The 20704-nt window shown below is 43.0% G+C and overlaps 1 protein-coding gene and 1 long non-coding RNA gene across 6 annotated transcripts in view; both read right to left on the bottom strand.

The window, feature by feature from the left end:
- Nucleotides 1-552: 552 nt before the first annotated feature.
- On the bottom strand, nucleotides 553-3073 carry LOC139074075 (uncharacterized). Its single transcript, XR_011523441.1, has 3 exons — nucleotides 2939-3073; nucleotides 2236-2300; nucleotides 553-923 (listed from the first exon to the last, which is right to left on the bottom strand). It is a non-coding gene; the product is annotated as an uncharacterized lncRNA (long non-coding RNA).
- Nucleotides 3074-14981: 11908 nt separating this feature from the next.
- Nucleotides 14982-20704, bottom strand: part of YPEL2 (yippee like 2) — a 61927-nt gene continuing 56204 nt past the window's right edge. For all 5 annotated transcript variants that reach the window (XM_070562340.1, XM_070562338.1, XM_070562336.1 and 2 more), the window contains one exon: nucleotides 14982-19725. In XM_070562340.1, coding sequence (XP_070418441.1) covers nucleotides 19636-19725 — 90 coding nt within the window. In that variant the 3' untranslated portion in view covers nucleotides 14982-19635. The remainder of the gene's footprint in view (nucleotides 19726-20704) is intronic.

The raw sequence follows: 20704 nt of genomic DNA, 5'->3' as shown, positions 1-20704 counted from the left end.
AGCTGTTTGTTCTCAGGGCTCTGAGACTCCCCAAGGACCCAGGGAAGACGGCTCTATATCCCTTAGATCAGGACTGCTTCAGGTTTCTCTTTCCAAAGTTGAGAAATCCAGATAGTGCTCACTCTGGCCCAGGAACGAAATGAGCTCAGGTCTCTTTCCCGCTGACTTCTTGCCAAGGATTGTAGGCCAAGGTGGCCAGGCTCTCCCCTCCAGCCTAAGTCAGCTTCCTCCCGAGTCAGCTTTCTTACCTCCCTATTAATAGCCACTGCTTTGGCTGGCTCCCCTCACAATATGATTACAGTTTAATAATGCATCTCAAATAAGGAAGCAGCAAACTTCCTGAGCTGGGTTGCAGAAGGCCAGTAGGGCTCACGCTCCATCCCAGAAGGCAGAGTCCGGGGCTTGTTTTCTGCAGAAGGAGCAGCATGATAGAGGTTGGGGTGACTAAGTCATTGGCCTCCAAGACAAGTCGCTGCTTTGGGATTTCTGTCTTGCTGAGCTGCTCCTAGTTCAGGGCAGGAGACAAGCATGCAGGCTAACTTCCATTTTATTAGAGCCTTTATTCCCACAGATATTCCTGGGCAGGGCTGAAAATTGTGACTCTTATCTAACAAGAGTCGTCAGTTACCTTGGATGGAAGTTCTGGTCCAAGTTGGGGTTAGTCTCTACCCAGGTCACCTTTTCTCTGATGCTACAATAACAAGGTCGCCTATTGAGAGAGGCTCAGCTTATCTGGCTGGCACAGGGTGCTGAGAGTAGATTGAACCGCACCAAAACAATTTTTTTCACACCACCCTTCTCCCCCTCCTCCGTCTCTCCCAAGTAAAAGCAGACTTGCTAAACGGTCTTTAGTGTTCGATTCATGCTGATAAGCAGTGTAGTCTGGTCACTATACTTTGTTCCCGCATTCTTGTTCTTGGGCCCTGGATGAGAAGAACACACAAGTTTAGGAGCCAGACACCCTGGGTTCAAATTCTAATTCAGCGTCTTAGCTGAGAGGGCTTAGTAAATTTATTCTACTTTTCTGAACCTCTGTCTTCTCATGTATATAAAAGGAATAATAATCTATCCCAAAATGGTTTTAATACAGGTGAAATGAGATAAATTTGGAAAATATGCCTACTACAGTGCCTGGAATATAGTAGATGATCAATAAACTGTCTTAATTTTCTTACCAGAATATAAGAGGCAGGGAAATGTGAGGGTAAACCAAAGCCACCCAAGCTCCTCACACTAATGGAAAAAAGTGACTAGCATCTCTAAATGCGCAGGCCCATGACATAAATGTCTCTGATAAGAAGGCTCATGGAGACAAGCAGAACTTGGTTTCCCTTCTCTAGATTCATACCAGTTAGAAGCCCAATCTGAACAGCGATGCCTCTTGCTAAGACCATCGTGAGAGGTCTCCTAGACCCATTTATCTTCCCTAATGACATTTATCAGAGGTCTCACAGTTCATAAACACAGGATGGCATCAAGAAGAATGGGTAGGCGAGGGTAGAGAAGGGCATCCATCTGTTCCACACTATGTGCTAATCTACATTTCAAGGTCCCCCTTAAAAGAACCAGGTCGACCAGACCTCAGGGTGAACCCCGCTATCAGCAAGGACAAAGGAGAAACAAAATATCATGCATGCCCTGTTTTTCAACCTGCTGAGAAATAATCTGCCCCCAAAACACCTGCTTGTTAGATGGCAAATAATGGTCTCCAACCCAGAACCAGCTCGCTTCCCTTAGCCGACTACTTCAAGTCTAGGGGTGGCAGACTTTGTACTTGCTACAGCTTGCTTCCTTCTTGCTTGCCAACAACCGGCATATGTCTGATGGGAGCCAGCCAGAGCTCCTGGCAGCACAAAGTGGGGCAAGCCCCAGCATGACCTGCCTCACCATGTTCTGCCCCCAACTGAGCACTGACTAGGGGCTAGCGTTGGGGAGGAGAGAGCTGGGGCTAAATTGACTCAGGCTCATTTCCATAAAAGCAGCCCAGAATTCCCTCCCCCTCAGCAGACAAAGGAGCAAGACTTCCCCCTGATGCTTCCTGGGGAGTGGTCCTTATTTCCCCTTTGGACCTATCCTTGGTATTAACTCTAACCTGATTTCATCTATATGCAAATATTGAGGAGGATGAGTACACAGTAATTTATTTACACACCACAGAGTGCCCAATTTAAGGATTAGCCACTTGGACACCATTCATTCCTTTGGTCACCCAACAAATAGTTTCTAAACATTTACCTCACACCAGCACTGTTCCAGGTTCTGAATACCCATCGGTGAATAAAACAAAGATGGTCTCTGCCCTAGGGGGAGAACCAGACAATGAATATGAAAATTAATAAACATGCAATTACAAGTTGTGAGAAATACTATTGAGAGAATTCTCAGGTACAGTAATAGAAAATAATGGTGTGTGGTGGGGTCTGTTTTACATGAGACGGTCAAGGAAGGCCTCTCTGAGGAGGTGACATTTAGGGACTCAGTGAGATTTCCGTAGCAGCTGCCCATGAAGGTCTCCCCCAACTGCTTGACTAAGTTCTTTTCTCTCTTAATGAAAGGCTCTGAGAAGAATAAAAGGGTACTTCAGCCAGGTAGGCAGTGAAGAACATTCTGGAAGAAGGCAGGGTGCTACAAAACTCTTCTTCCTGGTCTCCAGCTGTGGACACATTACTTCTCTTCCCTTTCTCCACCACCCTACCCTGAATCCATCTGTCCTCTGTCCAGGGACTTTCTGGCACACTTGTTTCCCTAAAGGCTCTTCCTCGTTCCTGTCCTCCAGAATGTTCTCGTCACTGTGAGGACATTGCCCTCCCTGGCACAACCCAGAGAAGCCCTTCATGAGCTCATTGTCGTTGAAAATAGTTTTTGTCAAGGTCCCCACAGTCCTGCTCTTGAATCTCCAGAAGCCAAATAGCTCTGACTAGCAGTAGATGAAACTCACCATTCCCGCTGGGCCAGCAGACTAATCACAGAGTCTTCTTTTCACTGTAGAACTCTTTCTTTCAGGATTGTTTTCCTAAATTAGCATTAGATAGGTTGATATCAATGCCATCTACCCCTGTGTTGAGGAGTTGGCTCTCTAGACTGTTGTGGAACCAGCCCAGACATCAGAGCCAGATAGACCTGGGTTTGAATCCTAGCTCACCTCTTTATCAGTTTTGTGACCTTGGGCACGTGGAATCTCCTCTGGACCTCAGGTTCCTTATATGCAAGATGAGGGGGAGGATAATACCTACTTTTCAGAGTTGGTGTAAGAATCAGCCAAGAGGTATGCAAGATGAATGGAATGTGGAAGGTGCACTACAAATGGGAGTCTTTGTTATTACTTCAGCTGTGAAATAATCTGAGTAGAATTTTGGCAGTGTCTCTTTTAGGAAGGTAATTGATTGCTCTGTTAACAGTGGGGGCCAGTTCTCCATTTCACCAACCATTTGGCCACAGTAGCTCTTTAATCTGAGTATTGCTAAGAACCAGGTGAAAGGAGGACACTTCAGGACACAGTAAAGGGCATAGATCCCAGAATCTTGCATTGGAAGGAATCCTGAGAAAATTCCAGTCCAAGTTCTTGCTATCAGGCAGGACTGAATTTAAATTTCAGACAGATGGAAATCTTTTCTAATACCTAGTTGAGCAGCCGTCACCACACTGCCCCAGCAGTACTGCTCCGTGATCACACACACTTTATTGGAATTATTTCAGTCATTCAATCATTAATTCAAAAAATATTTACAGAGCACCTACTAAGTGCCAAGTAATATTCAAGGCATATGGATATGGAAGCAAGAAGACAGACAAAGTCCTGCCCCTCATGGAGCCTGGCTATATGTAGAGATTAAAAAAGAAAGAGAGAGAGAGAGAGCAGTGATATGAAGAAAATAAAACAAGGTAACAGGATAGAATGATGAGGGCTGGCACAATGAGGTGGGGTGGCCAGAGAAGTCCTCTCTGAGGAGAAGACATCTGACAGAAACCTGATGGGTGAGAAGGAGTCAGGGATGGGAGGAATGGAGGAAGAGCATCCTAAGCAGAGGAGACCTCGGCGCAAAGTCCCTGAGCAGAAACAAGCTTGATGCGTTCAAGGCACAGAAAGAACGTCCATATGGCTGGGGATAGTGAGGCTGCAGGTGCCAGAGTATGTAGGGCCTTAAGGTTGAATTTTATTCTAATTGCAGGGTTTTAAGCAAAGGACCAGCAGGGTGTGATTTATGCTTTGAGACGATCCCCGTGCCTATTCTTGGAAATGTACTATAAGGGGCATGAATGAAAGTCAGGAGACCAGTTAAGGAGGTTGTTGCTGGAGTCCAGACAAAGGGAGCTGGTGGCTTGAACCAGGTTGTAACATGATGTAACATCATGGTGAAAACTGGCCACATTTGAGATATATTTTGGGGTAGAGCTCACTGGACTTATCTGTGGGTTAGATATGGGGCGGGGGCTAGTGATAGAGAGGAATCAAAGATGACTTCTAGATTTTGAACTAATAATAAATAATAATAAACTAGGAGGATAGTAGTGCTGTTTAATGAGATGGGATTGTTTGGGAGAAATTATTTATTCCATGTCTTTCTTCTCCTCTAGATCGTAAATTCCATGAAGGCAGAGCCCCTGACTCTCTTGTTGATTACATAATGCTCAGTGTCTAGCACAAAGCCTGGCTTGCAGAATAATAAAAGCAACTACCAATAATGAAGTGTTTAATACATGCCCAGCTTCATACTTTATATTCCTTCTCATTTAATCCTCACAAGAGAAATGTGAGGAGATACTTTTTTGAATCCTTATTTTACAAACAAGTATTTGGGTTCAGAAAGGTTACATGACAGCCTCAAGGTCTCACAGCTATTAAGTGCTAAATCTTAATAGTGGTGTGTCTAGCTCCAAATTCTATGCTCTTCACCACTATAACACATAGTCAAATAGTCTGTATGAGTAGATGGGTGGGTGGATGGCGGGCTGGCTGGATGAGTAGAAGGCAACATCACATGCTCAAAATTATTTGTACCAAAGTGTCTCTCTGAAAGTGGCAGAGATTCAAACTGGAAGGATCTACTCCTGAAAGGAAAAAAATAGAAGAGCCAACCATAAATTCCCACTAGGGTTATTCCCAGGCATTCAGAGGGGATAGAATTCACTTGGGGAAAAGACATATAGAAAGTTCTAGAAAGACTTCTTAAAGTAAAAAAACAAAGCAAAACAAAAAACTTAGAAATCTGAAGAAATTATCTTTTCAGGGAGCATTTCCTAGTACTTTTTTCAATGATCTAGGATTACTTGAAGAGTATTAGGACCACATGAAACATTTTTGATCGTTTGAAAAATATCTTCTGAGAACCTTGATCAGAACAAAGGCAGAAAATATTACTGTGAGTCAGGCAGCCCAGAACCTGGAGCTACTCCAGAGTCAGATATTACTTCCATGGCTAAATAAGTACATCAGATTTTAGTGATGGTTAATCAGGATCAGTTTCACAGTGTTTCTAGCAGGTGCTCTGTTAGACTGCAGGCTTTTCAAGGAAAGTACCCTGCACCCAGTTCATGTTGACATAATGACTCAGGTCAGAAACCTGGGACACAGCCCAGATCCTTCCCTGTCTCTCACTAAAATGACATAACTAGAAAATTTGTTGAGAACTTAATATGGCAGACACTGTTCTAGGCACATGGATCTCATTTGATCTTTATCACAACCCTATGCTCTAAGTACTATTATTATCCTCATTTTATAGTTGAGGAGACTGAAGCAGATGGCATTAGTAATTTGACCAAGTCACACTACCAGGAAGTGTATGGAACCAGTGAGTCTGGAACCACAGCCTCTGCAGTTAACCACTATGCTAACTCATGGTGAAACAATCCTCAGAGCCCGTGGATTCTGCCTTCTTAATCAGACTCTCAATTGTCTCTTCCTCTCTACCCCCATGGTCACTGCCCTGGGTTAGGCATTTCATCTTTTCTCATCTGTAACATTGCCACATCCGTCTAAAAGTTCTCCCTGCCCCCATTTAGACTCTCTCTAATCCTTCCTTCCATAACTGACCAAGTTGGAATTTGATGTCCATCTGAGCAAGTCATGCGTCTGCCCAAAATCTTTTAAAGGCTTCTCGTTGCCTGTGAGTTAAAACCCAGATTCCTTACAAGGCCCTTCAAGGCCTGGCCCCGCGCACTTTGTGCAGTGTCCTCCTCCTCTCCTGAACCCTGTGTTCCAGACATCACCAAACGTGTGCGCTCCGAGGTTTGCATATTGGTGCCGGGCTATCCCCTCTACCCAGAATGCGTCTTCCTTTTCTCCTCTGTGCAACCTCACATCCTCTCATATGCACATGCATGTATACAAACACACACCCACACACACACACACACACACACACACACCCTTGTCCACTGGTGACTTCTCTTTGTTCTTTGAGACTCAGCCCCTAGGATGCCTCCTCTATGCAGCTCCCACAATCAGACGTAGGCACCTCTTCCTCCTCTCTGGCATTGCTCCTTCATACCTCTGAGGAAATATATCATTTTCTTATTGTAATTTTCTCTTTAAGATTGGAAGGTCCATGAGGGCAGGGACCATAGTTATCTTGCTACTGTTGTATCCCCAGCGTCTGTACATGTTCATAAGACTTTGTTAAATGAATAAATGAATGACTTGCTGAAATGGTTGATTTTTGAAGTATATTTCGAAATCTGGGAAACATTTTGTCCTCACATTTTCCCATTGTCAGACTTATCTGCCCGGGGATTTTTGCTGCAATGGGGCTCTAGTTGGAGGTAGAATATACAGTAGTTAAGAATGAAAACTCCAGAGTCACATTACGTGGGCTTAAAACTCGGCTCTGTGGGCCCTTAGGAAGTCACCATCTCACTAAGCCTCAGGGTTTTTTTTACCATAAAACTGAGTTAGTAATAGGGCCTGTCTTAGAGGGCTAATGTGAAGGCGAGTGAGAAAAGAACGTGTGGAGCATTCGGTGGCTGGCTCAGAGCTAGTGCTCAACACATAGCAACTATTATTAGTAGCTACTTTCCTGACAGCTCCACTTGACCCGATTGTGTCAGCACCACTTTTTGAACCAAATGTCTGGAGTCTGGTTCTCAAACATGGACACTCAGTTTCAGCAGGCTTTGCACATGCCGTATTATTGGGTCACCTGGATGCAGGGCCTTAAGGAATATGGATCCAGAGAGTGGCTGAAACCAGAAGTAGCCTTTGGCTTGTAAGTCATGATTTATTGCCTAGAAACCAAAAGTAAGCATCGCCAACCAGTCAGCAGATTACCTGATTTCTTCAAAGTTGCGACCCCTCTGGCCCCTTGCTCTCCCTGGAGTTTGGTAAAACAGAGGTGATTGGTGTAGGCAGTGTGGATTACAGACAGCAATTTCTCCTTCCAGGGAAGGAAGTGGAATGTACAGCCTCTCAGGGTAGGCTGCAGGGTGTTTTGTTCCTCCTGTTGGCTGCACAGAGGTTTACAAGAAGCAACCCTGGGCAAACAGCCCCCAGTGTGTGTCCCACACACAGCTGAAAGAAATGCCTTCCTTTTGATTCTCATGCACAATGAGGGAGTGTGGTCTCTTTCTCAGGTGAGTTTTCTAGATCTTGATTCAAGCACTGTCTTTTAGAGGTCGAAAGAGTCTCACTGGAGCCTTGAACTAAATGGCCAAGATTATAAATTGCAAGATTATCCTGCAAATGTGTGTGCCAGTGAAGTGAGTGAGGAGTGACAAGGAAAAGAACAAGATGATTCTTCAAAAGGATTCAAAGACTCACGTCAAATCACTTTCTAAATAACTAAGAAATAGCATAATTTGGGGTCAAGGGTCAGGTCTTCCTTTGAATGTGCAATCCTTCATAATTGTTTTACATGTGACTATTTTAGCAATGCTATCACCCCAGCCATCTTTCTGCAAGAGCTGGCATTTCTGGTTTAAAGGAGACTAGGTTGGAAAATAGGAGTTAACACAAAGGCATTGGTTTTATAATCTATGTGGAGAGGAGAAGTGGATTTTTCCAAATGGATTAATCAGAAAATTTGGTCAAAGGGTATGTTTCCTACCTAGATGAATGACAAAAAGAAACCTTATTGGAAAGATTATGAGATCCCATACCTGTGTCCCTCTTCACAACACCTGCTTTCTCATTTCTTCATTTTTTCCTTCTTTATGTTTTTTATGAAGCAAAATATATTTTTGCTTATTATGTAAAGTCACTCTTAAGTTTCCTCTTGGCTCCTCACCTTGTTTTGTCAGATGGGATTTTCTGTACATTTATCCGAAGGGAGGAATGTGGCAGTAGATCAGAAAGAAAAAAAATGAGTATCCACATCTGTCAGAATGACTAAAATGAAAAATAAATAGACAGTTCCAAGTGCTGACAAGGATGGGAAGCAACTGGAACTCCTCATGCACTGCTGGTGGGAATCCAAAGTGGCACAACCGCTTTGGAAAAGGTTTGTTAATTTCTCCTAAATTTGAACATCTACTTGCCATATGACACAGCAATCTCGCTTCTAGGAATTTCCCCAAGAGAAGTGAAAATAAATATACAATATACACAAAAACTTGCCTACGGATATTTACAGCTGCTTTTTCATAATAGCCAGAAACTGGAAACAACAAAAATGTCTACCACTTGGTGAACATACTGCAGTATAGCCATACGATGGAATACTATTCAGTAATAAAAAGGAATGACCTACTGATCCACGCATCAACATGGATGAATCTGTAAAGCATTATGTTAAAGCATTATGAAAAAAGCCAGACTCAAAAGGCTGCTTAATGTACAGCATTCTGGAAAAGGCAAAACTACAGGAATAGAAAACAGCTCAGGGTTATCAGGAACTGGGGATGGGAGGTGAGGGTTGGCTATAAAAGGGACATGAAGGAACTTTTTGAAGTGTTGCAAATATTTATTGTGATGGTTAGTTACATGACTGTATACATTTGTCAAAATTCATAGACCTGTACAACTGTGAATTTTACTATCTGTAAATTACATCTGACTTGAAAATATATTTATATTTCTTTGGCTTTGGAGTTTCAAAATCCTAGGCCATCAAAAGTAAGAAAAAAAAGACTTTAGGCAAGAACAAACTATCTGGGAGAAAACACCATAAATTAAAGCACAGTTTCTCCATTCCTCACTTGAAAGGGATTCCCTAGACCAAAGAGATAGGGAATAGAAAGAGGAAATACTCAGAGAGATTATGGGGGGCCTATAAATGAAGAGGCTGAACCTAAAGGGACCCTGCAGAAAGGATTAGAGTCCATGTTCACCAACTACCCAGCCTACACGACTGAGTGAGTCCATACATTGCCTACATGTAGGCCATACTGGTGAGGTCTGTTCTTGGGCAGCAGTTAGCACATCACTCTCTGACCAGCCAGCTCAAATGACTCATGTTTGTGTCCCTAAGACTTTGCTCAGCTCTCTCTCCAACATACTCTATGTGGAGAAATCCTCCTCCTTGCTCTTACATGAGTGACTGCCAGTCACCCATGCTCCCCACCACTTGTACTTAGGTTGGACTGAATGAAACCATTTGAGAACCTTCATTCCCACTGTGAAATGTAATATACATGCCTGTTAGCTACCTTTCCTGTTTTCTAAACTTCTTTCATTTACCTTATTGTTTCCAGTAGAATGAAGGTAAATGCTAAAGCAATCTTTCCTTTCCCCCACATATCTTCAATCAATATCACTAATTTCCTTATGGGTTGGGGTCAAAAGGAATAATTCTTTCGTTGGATGACCATCCTTACATCCACATGATTATTTGTTCATTAAACATTCACTGAACTGCTAGTCTGGCCAGCTGTAAAGAGTCTGGGTCCCTGGCCTGGAGGGAGTCCTAGGGACAAGACAACCCAGTAAGGACCATAGCAGAGGCCTGGGTCAAGTGCTACAGAGACCCAGCGGAAGATGGGCAGCAAGGGGCCCTTGGGAAGCCTTTCTAGAACTACACTTTCTAGTCCGAACAACTAATTGCTGTGGTAACTCTGACCTTTTCTTCATTGGGCAACTACCCATTCCCTCTTGTTAAACAAACTTTCTCTGCAGGGAATTGAGAAAATGCCCTGAGGGCAGGGGCCTTGTCTGTTTTTCTCTAGCAAAATGCCTGGCTCATAAAGACTTACTGAAAGAATGTGTAAGTTATGGGGAGATATTTAATATTTGCCAAATTCCCTGGACAGAAATATAAAATAAAACACGTTTAGAAAGTGCGTGCAAAGAAAAAGGATAGTTATAAACCATCCTATGAATTATCCAGTAGGATTTGTCCAGTGATTCACATGCATTTTTCCACTTTGAGTAACATACATCCATGCCTTGCCTTCACCACTATAATCAATGTTTCTCTAGCTCTAGAGTGCCAGGCTCCATCTCAGCACTCGATGTGCATTATCTCACATAGTCCTTACAACAACCCACTTTTACAGATGAGTCAGCTGAGCCTCAGAAGGTAACCCACCTATCCAAGGTTACGGGGAGTTGACTAGAGCCTGGAAACCCACTTTTTAATCCCCCCACACCTGTTAGTGTCCTGCTCAGAGGCAGAAAAGATCTTTACAGGCATTCTCATGTTGAGTTCTGCCTGCCTTATCGCACTGCTTTTTCAGGCAAGTCTCCCTCAGGCTAAACCTAGGTCTACCTGAGGCAAGATGAACTATCCGATGCAATGGACACAACAGGTCCCAACCAGTTATCTCTGTGGTGACGCTGACCTTTTCTTTGCAAGATGACTACCCGCTCCCCCTTGTTAAACAGAAACTCCCAGAAGTCCCTACTACAGCTAGGGCCCCAGAAGGTCAGTGGCTCTCCTCTTCCTCAATCCGTCTCCCTCAGACGGCTGGCATTCTATTTCTTTATAATATCTTTGAGATATAAAATGAAATGAAACCTGAACCTTAGGTATGTCTCGTCACCATGGAAACAACTTCAAGCCTGAGTGCCTCCAGGAGATATGGGTGCTGTTCTTCCAATGGCTGCAGAAATCAGAGACTGGGAACTGGACAAAGCTCATACAAGCTCCTGTTGGAGTAGCAGCTGTTTTGGTAATAAACAAAGCATGTTCAACATAGGATTAATATGTCTGCAGCAGCATTATTAACCTATATTCTCGATTTTCGACACTGTGGTAGTTTGGTACCAAACATACCAGCCAAAGGAACGACAGCTCAAATTATCCTACTTTTGTGAAGGGATGTTTTAAACTCTATCAAGGTGGCTCAAAGAATGTGGTAGGAAAAAAAAGAAAACAGTTAATAAATTTCAAGAACATTCTGTAGATTAATTTTTGCTTCTGGGGATGGGAAACCAAAATTTTCCCGAGACTCCATTAGTAAAACCATGAATAAAACATCCCTGCTTCAACTGCTTGCTTGCTGTGCTTGCATGGCCTTGGTCTGGAGAAGCAGCTCAGAATTGAAGGCAGGTGATCCAGGGGAGGTGAGCGAGTCTGAGAGCATGCTGCTTCTTCTCTGGCATGTTGCCTACATATTAGACCAGGGTGCAAGGATAATGAGCAGAGCCCAGGACCAAGTGTTGGTTACCTAACCTCCCTGGGTGTCAGTCTCCTTTGTAGAGGTGGGTTTAGAGGGATGAATGCTGGATCCTAAATATCCTATGTGCTAGAAGTGCACATCACAGTGTGTTCCAATCACTCAGCAAAAAAAAGAAAAGACAAGTGACACTTGCCAAGCCCTATTTGATCTGGGCAATGTGCTGGGCACTTCATGACTGTTATTTGAGCCTCACAATAATTTATGTGTGGTTGCTGGTATTCCTGATTTACAAATGATGGAAACTAGTCCTGAGAATTGCAGTGACTTCCTCAAAGTGATCAGTATACGTGCATGCAGTCAGGTTTCAGATCCCCATCTGTCCAGCACCAAAGACAACTTCCTTTCTAGCTGACCCTGCTCATTTCTGAGCTGGGGATAAATTACTAATATGATTTTCATTCAAAATAAATATAACTCTATTGTTCTGTCATAGTTTTCAAATAATTTGCTAATGCCTTGAAAAATTCGGCTTCTTTAGCTACTCTGGCTCTCATTAAAATGATCCCATATCACTTGGGAATTAGAAGCATCTTCATGTGACGTGAACTTTTAATCCTTGGATTGTTCCAAGCTGTCCTGGAGAGTTACCCCCGAACGGCCTCTTAGAGATGCTGTCATAAGTTAAGATACTTTAGTCACTTCCATGTGGGAAGATTTTGGATTTTTATCTTTTAAATCAGTCTGAACAACTGAAAGCAACACTTTTTTCCTCCTCAAAAGAAATATAAAATCATAGTGCTACAATCAATAGGTCTGAAATTCTGCAAAATAAAGGTATAATACAACTCAACTCTTCCTCAATTCTAAGCTCTTGGCTTCCAATGGGAAAGCCAGGATTTCCATTTCATGAGAAAAAGAATAAAACATTAGAGAGCAAAATAGCCATGATATTTTGGGTGTGTGCTTAGTCAGATCTGCCAGAAAGTTTCCTATTTGGTAGTTATTCCTATTTCCTGAATGGCAGGCTGGGGCCACAGAGAGGGTGTGGGCTTCAGAATGAGAACAAGGGTTAACAAATCCCACGTGTTCCATGGGCATGTTAGTTACGCTCTCTGAGCCTCAGTTTCTTCCTCTGTAAAACGGGGATATTCGCGTCATAGGGTTGTTGTGAAATTAAACAAATAATGTACATAAAAAGCAAATACACTAGTCCTCTTCAACCCACTCCCAATTTGAAATAGACTTGAGCAATCTATAATAATAACAATTATTGTATTATTGACTCCTTACTATGTGCCAGGCACTGGGCTGAGCCCTTTCCTTTTTACTAAAGGAAACCAGCATCTGAAACCAGGTGCTCTAACTCCAAAGCTTGCCCTGTGCCCTGCCCTGGGATACAAGCCATTTATTGGGTCCAGATTAAAGGATTTATGAGCAATTGCTTCTGCAGGAAACAGATGCCCGTGAGCATCAAGGCTGATGTGGCTGGATATTTGGCCAACAGTAGTGAGGGCCATGCAAAACCCTTTGTTCTCCCACTCTGCAAGATTATACCACTGATTTTCTGCTCCCTGAGATTAGTTTCCTGACTACACTAGGCACAAAATAGATGTCCAAAAATGCTTGTTGAGTAAACAAATGCAAATAATAAACAGATCGCTCATGATGTAACCATTTACCTTATGTAGGAAACATTTAATACTAACCTCTTCTCCATTCTCCTTTTAGGGATACTAACATGTAAAGCAGATTTTTAAAAGCTGTTAATTCTCCACCATCCACATTAATGCAATGTTCACCAAGCATTTATTAAGTACCTACCATTAATCAAGGGGCCATGGATTACATATATAATTCATTACAGAGTATTAAAAAACAACAACAAAGCCCAGCTTATATTCAGCTATGGAATATGGGATATTTTCAGGTAGCATTGACCTCTGTGGCTTTGCTTATGTTCATTTTCTAGTTTGCATTCCCTGAACCTTACTTCTTAAACAGTCTTAGTAGGCAAACTGAGAAAGTGCCTTGTGTAGCCATACTAGAATTAAGAAGCCTAGAAGAAAAGAGAGGACGAAATTTGGAACACAGTATAGGGAAGAATACCGGGCTGTGAAGTGAGACAGGCTATGAATCCTGACCCTGTCACTGGCAATGAAACCTTGCAAAACCTCAATTTCATCATCTATAAAATGGAGAGAGTCAGCATTTGTCATTGCTCTCCCACGGGGTGGTGAGGACTCCTAGGGTGATGTGAGGGAAGTACCTCATTTTGAGGATCCTAAATGAGGTTATGTAGGCAAAGCACCCAACACAGAATCTGCTGCAAACCAGGCGCTCAGTGAACATTAGTGCCCCCCCCCTCACTTTCTCCCAGAATCTCCTGGACAGCCACTGTGGGGTGTAAGAGCTTGGAAGCGTGAGGACCCAAGGCTTGCTGGTTTGAGACGGGCTGTCTCCTGCACACGTTATCTTTTGTCTCCTCTCTGCCAAAGGCAAACAAGAACGTAACGATAACAGGCGCATCCACTGAAGCAAAACACGTCACAGGAAGAAGATAATACACCCAAGGACAAATAAAAGTCAACTGTGGCTGGGCCCAGAAAGACTAGGTGAAAACTCACAGGAAGTAGAGAAGGTATTTCCTATTTTATAGGAAAGAGGCTTTTAAAATATTATCACCAATGTATAAACATATACACGTACGTGATTTTAATATCTTTTTCTTTGTTATTTAGGTTGCCTACACAGGGTGGGAACTTGCTAAGTTATGGAGGCAAGCTTTTGAAAAAGTACTTCAAAATATAGGATAAATTGATGATGTCTAGGCAAAAACGTGTAGTCTGTTAAATGAAGGCACCAGAAGACAAAACTGTACTTACCATGACTGGCTATGCAAGACTGTGTGTGCCTATGGACAATACTGGAAGAAAGACACTTGGAGACAAGAACAGCTAATTTATTATGATGGTTGCCTCACCCAATGCCTGGACTCTAATAGATGTTTAATAAATATCTGTTCAATGAGTGAGAAGACCTGATTTTCTATACATTATAACTCTGAATATATATCTCCCATTATTAGCCAATTATTCGAAGATAATGCTGCCTGTTTTTGACATAATTTTGTTGTTTTACTCCTTTTTCCCCCTCCACCTAATACAGTCCTATCTCCACCAAAGAAATCGGTATAAACAGAAAAGCTTATAGAGTCTAAGAATATGGGACTTCGTAGACAGAAATGATCCAGGTCATTCAGCATTTCTGATATCTAAAGCCAGGAGAAGCATTTGTAGATAAGCAGGAGGCCTGATTTTCATTCATTAGTTGGCCAATTGTCCCGGGAAAAAATAACCCCTCTAGGTCTCAGTTGACAGATCTGTGAATGGGGTTAGACAGATGACCTGCAGGCCTTTCAGTTACTTTAAATATTAAATGTCAAGACAAAACATGCTGGGTCAATTAAGACAGATGAGTCCTCCAAAGAATTAATATTTGAAAACTTTATTTTCTCAAATGAGCACCAACACAGATTGGAAATATGACAGAAACAATGCACTTTTCTCTAATACTGAGCCACTATGTACAAACACAGGAAAAGGGGGGACAAATTACTTGAAAATAATCTTTGTTATATAAGTGACCTGAAAAATGCCAACAATAACAACCAAAAAAAAAGATAAAGAAAGAAAATAACAAAACCCAAACCCAACAAATACAGTTTGTAAACACAGGCGTAAAGAGACGGATTCTGTATTGAAAGATAGTCTCTGCAGGTTGGAAAAAGTAGTCGACTCTCACTTTCACCAAAACGTTATACAAAAACACACGGGCAGAGAGAATTTGGTAATAGGAGAATAGCTTGTTTCTTCTTGGCTTTACCTTTCGCTGCTGGCAGATTTCATGACTATGTTTTAATTTTTAGAATTAAATATCTCTTTCCTCTACCTAGACCACTAGCATGTTTTCTCATTTGAGGCAGACTCTTTTTTAAAATATGTTAAGTTGATTGTGTTCAAGAGTTGATCTCCCAACCTCTTCCTGAACCCGAGGCAATCTGACCTTAAAAAAAAAAAGCTGTTTACCTACAAAGTATGTATATTATTTTATTAAGGTTTTTTCAACTCAAATCAGTTAATGTTTAACATGATGTGGCTTCTACAACAACGGGAACCCTGGGATACGTGAATGAATACACTCACATCTTGGTTAGAAACACAGATTTGACTCTGGTTGATCTTCACAAACAACAGATTTCCTTTACAGTCTGTAAAAGCTGAGCACACAAAGAATAAGGAGCAAACCGGCTACAGCTCTGTGCTCAGGAAAACAGAATCTTCGTGGTTTGTGCCGTTGGTCCACTCAGAAACAAACCACCAGAGAGAAAGAGAAGAAGAACCTTATGTGCCCAAGGTGTAAACTGTAGGTATAGTGTCCCCAATAAGAAAGAAAACAGGAGGCACAATCCAAAGTGCTCTTTATACACACACACACACATACACACATACACACACACACAAAATTAAAAACAAGATTCCAATTTGTTGGAAATTCTTCCAACAAGAGGAATCACTCTAGGTTGTTACTAAATTTATTGGTTTTATTTCTTTTCTTTTCTAGCCAATACTGGTGCAAGAAAATATTTCAGTTCTCAACCTGGTAATGTACTGCAGAGTCTGTTCCACCGGGAAGAAACGCGGAGAGGCACTGCTCTGCTGCCTCCGTCCAGAATAAAGCGATAGAGATCTTTTTTAAAAAAGAGTATATTGGTGATCACCGTTTCCCTTAAAATATACTTCAAGAAATGCAGAGGAAACCATAGAATTTAAAAATGAAAATAAAAAGTGCTCTCAGGGGATCTGAGAAAACAGCACCAAATATATTATTTAAAAAATTAAATATTATTTACAAAAGTATATTTCATAAGCAACTGTTTCTTTTATATATATCTGCTTGCAAATCTCTTTATAAAGGGGACAGCTCTTTTTCACACACTGATCCACCGCCAGTAAAGATTTCCTCTAACCTATCTCCATGATCGTACTGTCATAGGAGTTGGGGCAGCACTCAGGCTCAGCTGACATTCTCTGGGCATCAGGTTTTGGCTGTATGTGATTCACGTCAAATCAACCCATCAGCAGCCTGAGACAAATATCCTGGGGGCTTGGGTGTAATCCAGGGCCGCCAAGGCCATATGACCTAGGGTGGCACAGAGGAGATGGAACTAGAGAGTCTGCCGGCTGGACTTCAGTTGAAAGTGAAGGCAGCTGCTGGCTGAGGTATAGAACTTCATGCCTTTCCCTTTCTCATTTCCCCTTTTCCCCTTCCCTACTCCCTGCACCCCGCCTAAGCTTTATCACCGAACTCAAATTCCCTGGACCTACCAGGGGTGAATGGATGAGGTCTTTGGTTATGCTCTGAGTCAATAATTTGGTGAGGAAATTAAAGAACGAACTGACTGAGGCCATGAGTTGATGCGTCTCCATTGCCCAGCTGCATTCTCTCCAATACTGCTAGACGTTAGATAGATAAGCCATGAATGGAGCTAGTTATAAGAAGCACTTTTGGTTTCATTGACACAAAGGGAAAGCCTAATGGGTGGTTGCTTTTTTTCCCTGTAGTTATGGGAAAACCAACATTCTACTCAGATCTCTTGCACAGGAATGGTGCCATGTACACATTGGATGCTCAATGGATAGTAACTGAAAAAAACCAGAACCAGGGTTGAATTGGAGCCTGCTCTGATCCATGCAACAGTTAGAGGTCCCATCTCCAAGGAAGAACAGTGGCACATCGGTCTCCTGTGCCCCTTGAAAATTCTAGGGTCCCCCATGTCTGGTTTATATGTCACCACACTCATTTTTAGTTTTAAAGACAAAACAGCTACCCATGTTTAAGCCCCATTTTCTTTTTATAGAAAGGAGCATCCATAGCCAGGACATTCCCTGAGCAAAGGGGCCAACCAAAATCCACAAACGAAGGCCACTACCTTCAGGGGGCACAGAGAAGGGAATCTATGATTTCTGTGCTGGCAAGCCAGCTTAGGAATGTGAAAGTTGAAAATGTTTTTATGGAGATCTTGGGCCTGGGAGCCGGAACTCTTTCCCTGGGAGCGGACATGAAATGCTTCTGAACCTCAGTCTGCTTTGCAGTAACGTGGGGAGAACAACTTACCCTCCCAGAGCTACTAAAGCACCGGGATATAGGAGCAAGAAGCCTTTGGGAACAAAATTTGATTTCTAAGAATCCTTTTGTCTTACAGGCCGTCTACTGGTAAACCTGGAGATACCCTGCTTCCTATCGGTCCCGCTGTCCACCAGCGCCAGGGTGGGACCATGCCTGTCTCCAGTCCCTCATTCTGTAATCAGCACACAGAGACACAAAAAGACATTTCCACCATGGACTTACTCCCTGTGGGAATTTGGTTCAATTCTGAAAACGTTCTAGGTTGGCTGCTTGAATCTTGGTTAATCGATTTTATGGATTCTTGTCTCGATGAACTCACTTTTTTGTGACTTTCAAGGTGAAATTTTCCTATAGGATCAGTCTCCTTGGAAAATGAGATGCTGAGAATTACCTAACATAAACCTACACCTATCTAATATTTTCAGTCTAAGCAATGAAATTAACTCAGTTAAGAGTTTCGGTCATGCACCGTGTACTGGCTAAATTGCTGAAGAACAGACTTCACAGTGTTGATTAAATGTATCACACTCCTCTCTCTCTCCTAAGCCTTACAGGGATTTGTTCTCCGCTCCCCTAATATGATGAAGTTCAGATGGGGGGGGAATACTGGAATTTGCAACGATGTTTGACACCAAATCTAAGCCCTCCCCACTGCTGGACCACACTGACAGATTTCTCTCCACACAGAACACCCAAGTCCAAGGAGAACAGCTAGGGGCATGAGGAATCTACCAGCCAGGTTATCACTAAGCTCAAAGCCTTGGGACTTTGTTTTCCAAAATCTACCTTGATAGAACTGGAGAAAAACACCCAAAACTCTATGTACAAAGAATTGCTGATCTCACTGAAGCCGTTGCATACCAAAGAGGAAAGATGACCTAACCTGTAATGGTTCAAATCTAAACTAATCCCGGCATTGCCCCATCCCACCCCCCCTTCCTTGCCACAATGCTCTTCTCTTATTAAAGGTCAGAAAGAAAGGTCAGACGGAATTGCTAACTGGTTCTACTTTTTGTTTTCTCTGGCCCAGTATCTGAGCCATTTCTGAGGAGCTCCCAAACTGCAGCCCTCTTTGTTCCCTGTTCTCCTCAATTATTGATTTTACTTAGTTGCTGGTCAAAGGCTTTGGGATGTTGAGATCTTGCACCCATTGCAAATGGCAGTCCCCTCTCTTGTCACCTACACTGGCTGAAGAGGCAAAGAGAAAGATTACCCACAGGAGCAGTGAGGCATCCAAGTCATCAAAACCCACCTGGGCTGTTCCCGAGTCACTCATCACTGCCAGGATGCTCCCCAACTCGGCCCAGGAGAACCAGGCCCCTGCCCCGCCAGCTAGAATTAGGGCCACTTCTTGTGCTCATTTGCTAACCTGGCACATTTGGTGTCAGGAACAGAAGCTTCTGATCAGAAAGAATGCAGGCATGAGGTATTTTTTTTCTCTTTGTCCTTTTAGACAAGTCGATTACTTCAAGCCTAAGTTACTAGGTCTCCAGGAGCAGCACAATTTTCTTTCTACCCCTACCCTCCCGTCCCCTGCCCACCCCCGGGACCCTCGAGGTTCCCCCCCCTTTCCCTCTTCCTCACACCCCTGTGCTGTGCCACTGCTCTCCTGACAAGTGGCCGTCAGGCAGCTCTCACATGGGCACCAAGACCCTTATCAAGGTGGGCTGCCGCCATGCGGTCAGACATCTGTTCCTTTTGTTGTTTTGTTTTCAGCCAACACTAGAACAGAGAGAGAAGCCAGGATCAACTCACAGACAGATACAAAGCAAAGAGACAGAGAGACAGCGATTTAGAGGCCGATCGCCAGAAAGATGGCGTCAGGGTGGGAGAATGCCCCCGATGGCGAGGCCCCCAAATGGATGGAACCACGTGTTCAGTCACTCTCTCACGCTGGGTAGAATGTTCAGTTGGATGGCGTTCACGTGGACACTGGGCTGGGCAGATGCTCTCCAATCAGTCCCAGCCGTTGTCCTTGATCATGTGTGCCAGCTCAATGATGTATTTGCCCTCTTTATATTTCTGGCTGCTTTCAAAGGCATGTTCCTAGGAAACACAAAGGAAGAGAAAAGATGCTGAATGACCAAAGATGAGCACTTTTGTAGCACGGGTCCAAGGCAGGGCCAATGTCAGGCATCAGGACCACCGAAGTCTGATCTGAGCTTCACCCAGACTCATGGAGAGGATTCCCACCACTCAAGTATGCCATGTCCCCTTCACTAACTACAGCACTGAGGCAACCCCAGGACTTTCTCAATATTTATGATAGAATTTAAATATTTTTAAGTTGAAATATTATACATTTAAATATTCTGTGGGACTGGCCTGGTGGTGTAGTGGTTAAGTTGGCACACTCTGCTTTGGCAGGCTGGGGTTCCCAGGTTCGGATCCCGGGCACGGACCTACACACTGCTTATTAAGCCATGCTGTGGCAGCGTTCCACACACAAAATAAAGAAAGACTGGCACAGATGTTAGCTCAGCAATAATCTTCCTCAAGCAAAAAGAGGAAGATTGGCAACAGATGTTAGCTCAGGGCCAATCTTCCTCACTAAAAAAAATAATTAAATAAATAAATATTCTGAATATTTTCTCAATATTCACAATAGAATTTCTTCAGGGTCTTTGCTCATTCAAGTCTTTGCTCAAATACTACCATCTTAGTAAGGTCTTTCCAAGCTACTCTACTTAAAATCACAATGTCCACAGGGCTGACCCGGTGGCACAGCGGTTAAGTTCACATGTTCCACTTTGGTGGCCCAGGGTTTACTGGTTCAGATCCTGGATGTAGACCTATGCACCACTTATCAAGCCATGCTGTGGCAGGCATCCCACATATAAAATGGAGGAAGATGGGCACGGATGTTTGCTCAGGGCCTGTCTTCCTCAGCAAAAAGAGGAAGATTTGCAGCGGATGTTAGTTCAGGACTAATCTTTCTCAAAAAAAAAAAAAAAATCACAATGTCCACTGCAGCAATCTCTCTCCCCTCTTTTGCTGCTTTATTTTTCTCCACAGCACTTATCAC

This window comes from Equus przewalskii, chromosome 10 (assembly GCF_037783145.1).
Source record: "Equus przewalskii isolate Varuska chromosome 10, EquPr2, whole genome shotgun sequence".
NCBI classification, from domain to species: Eukaryota; Metazoa; Chordata; class Mammalia; order Perissodactyla; family Equidae; genus Equus; species Equus przewalskii.
The sequence above is the reverse complement of the archived record's forward strand: the minus strand, read 5'-3'. Positions and strand labels throughout refer to the sequence as shown.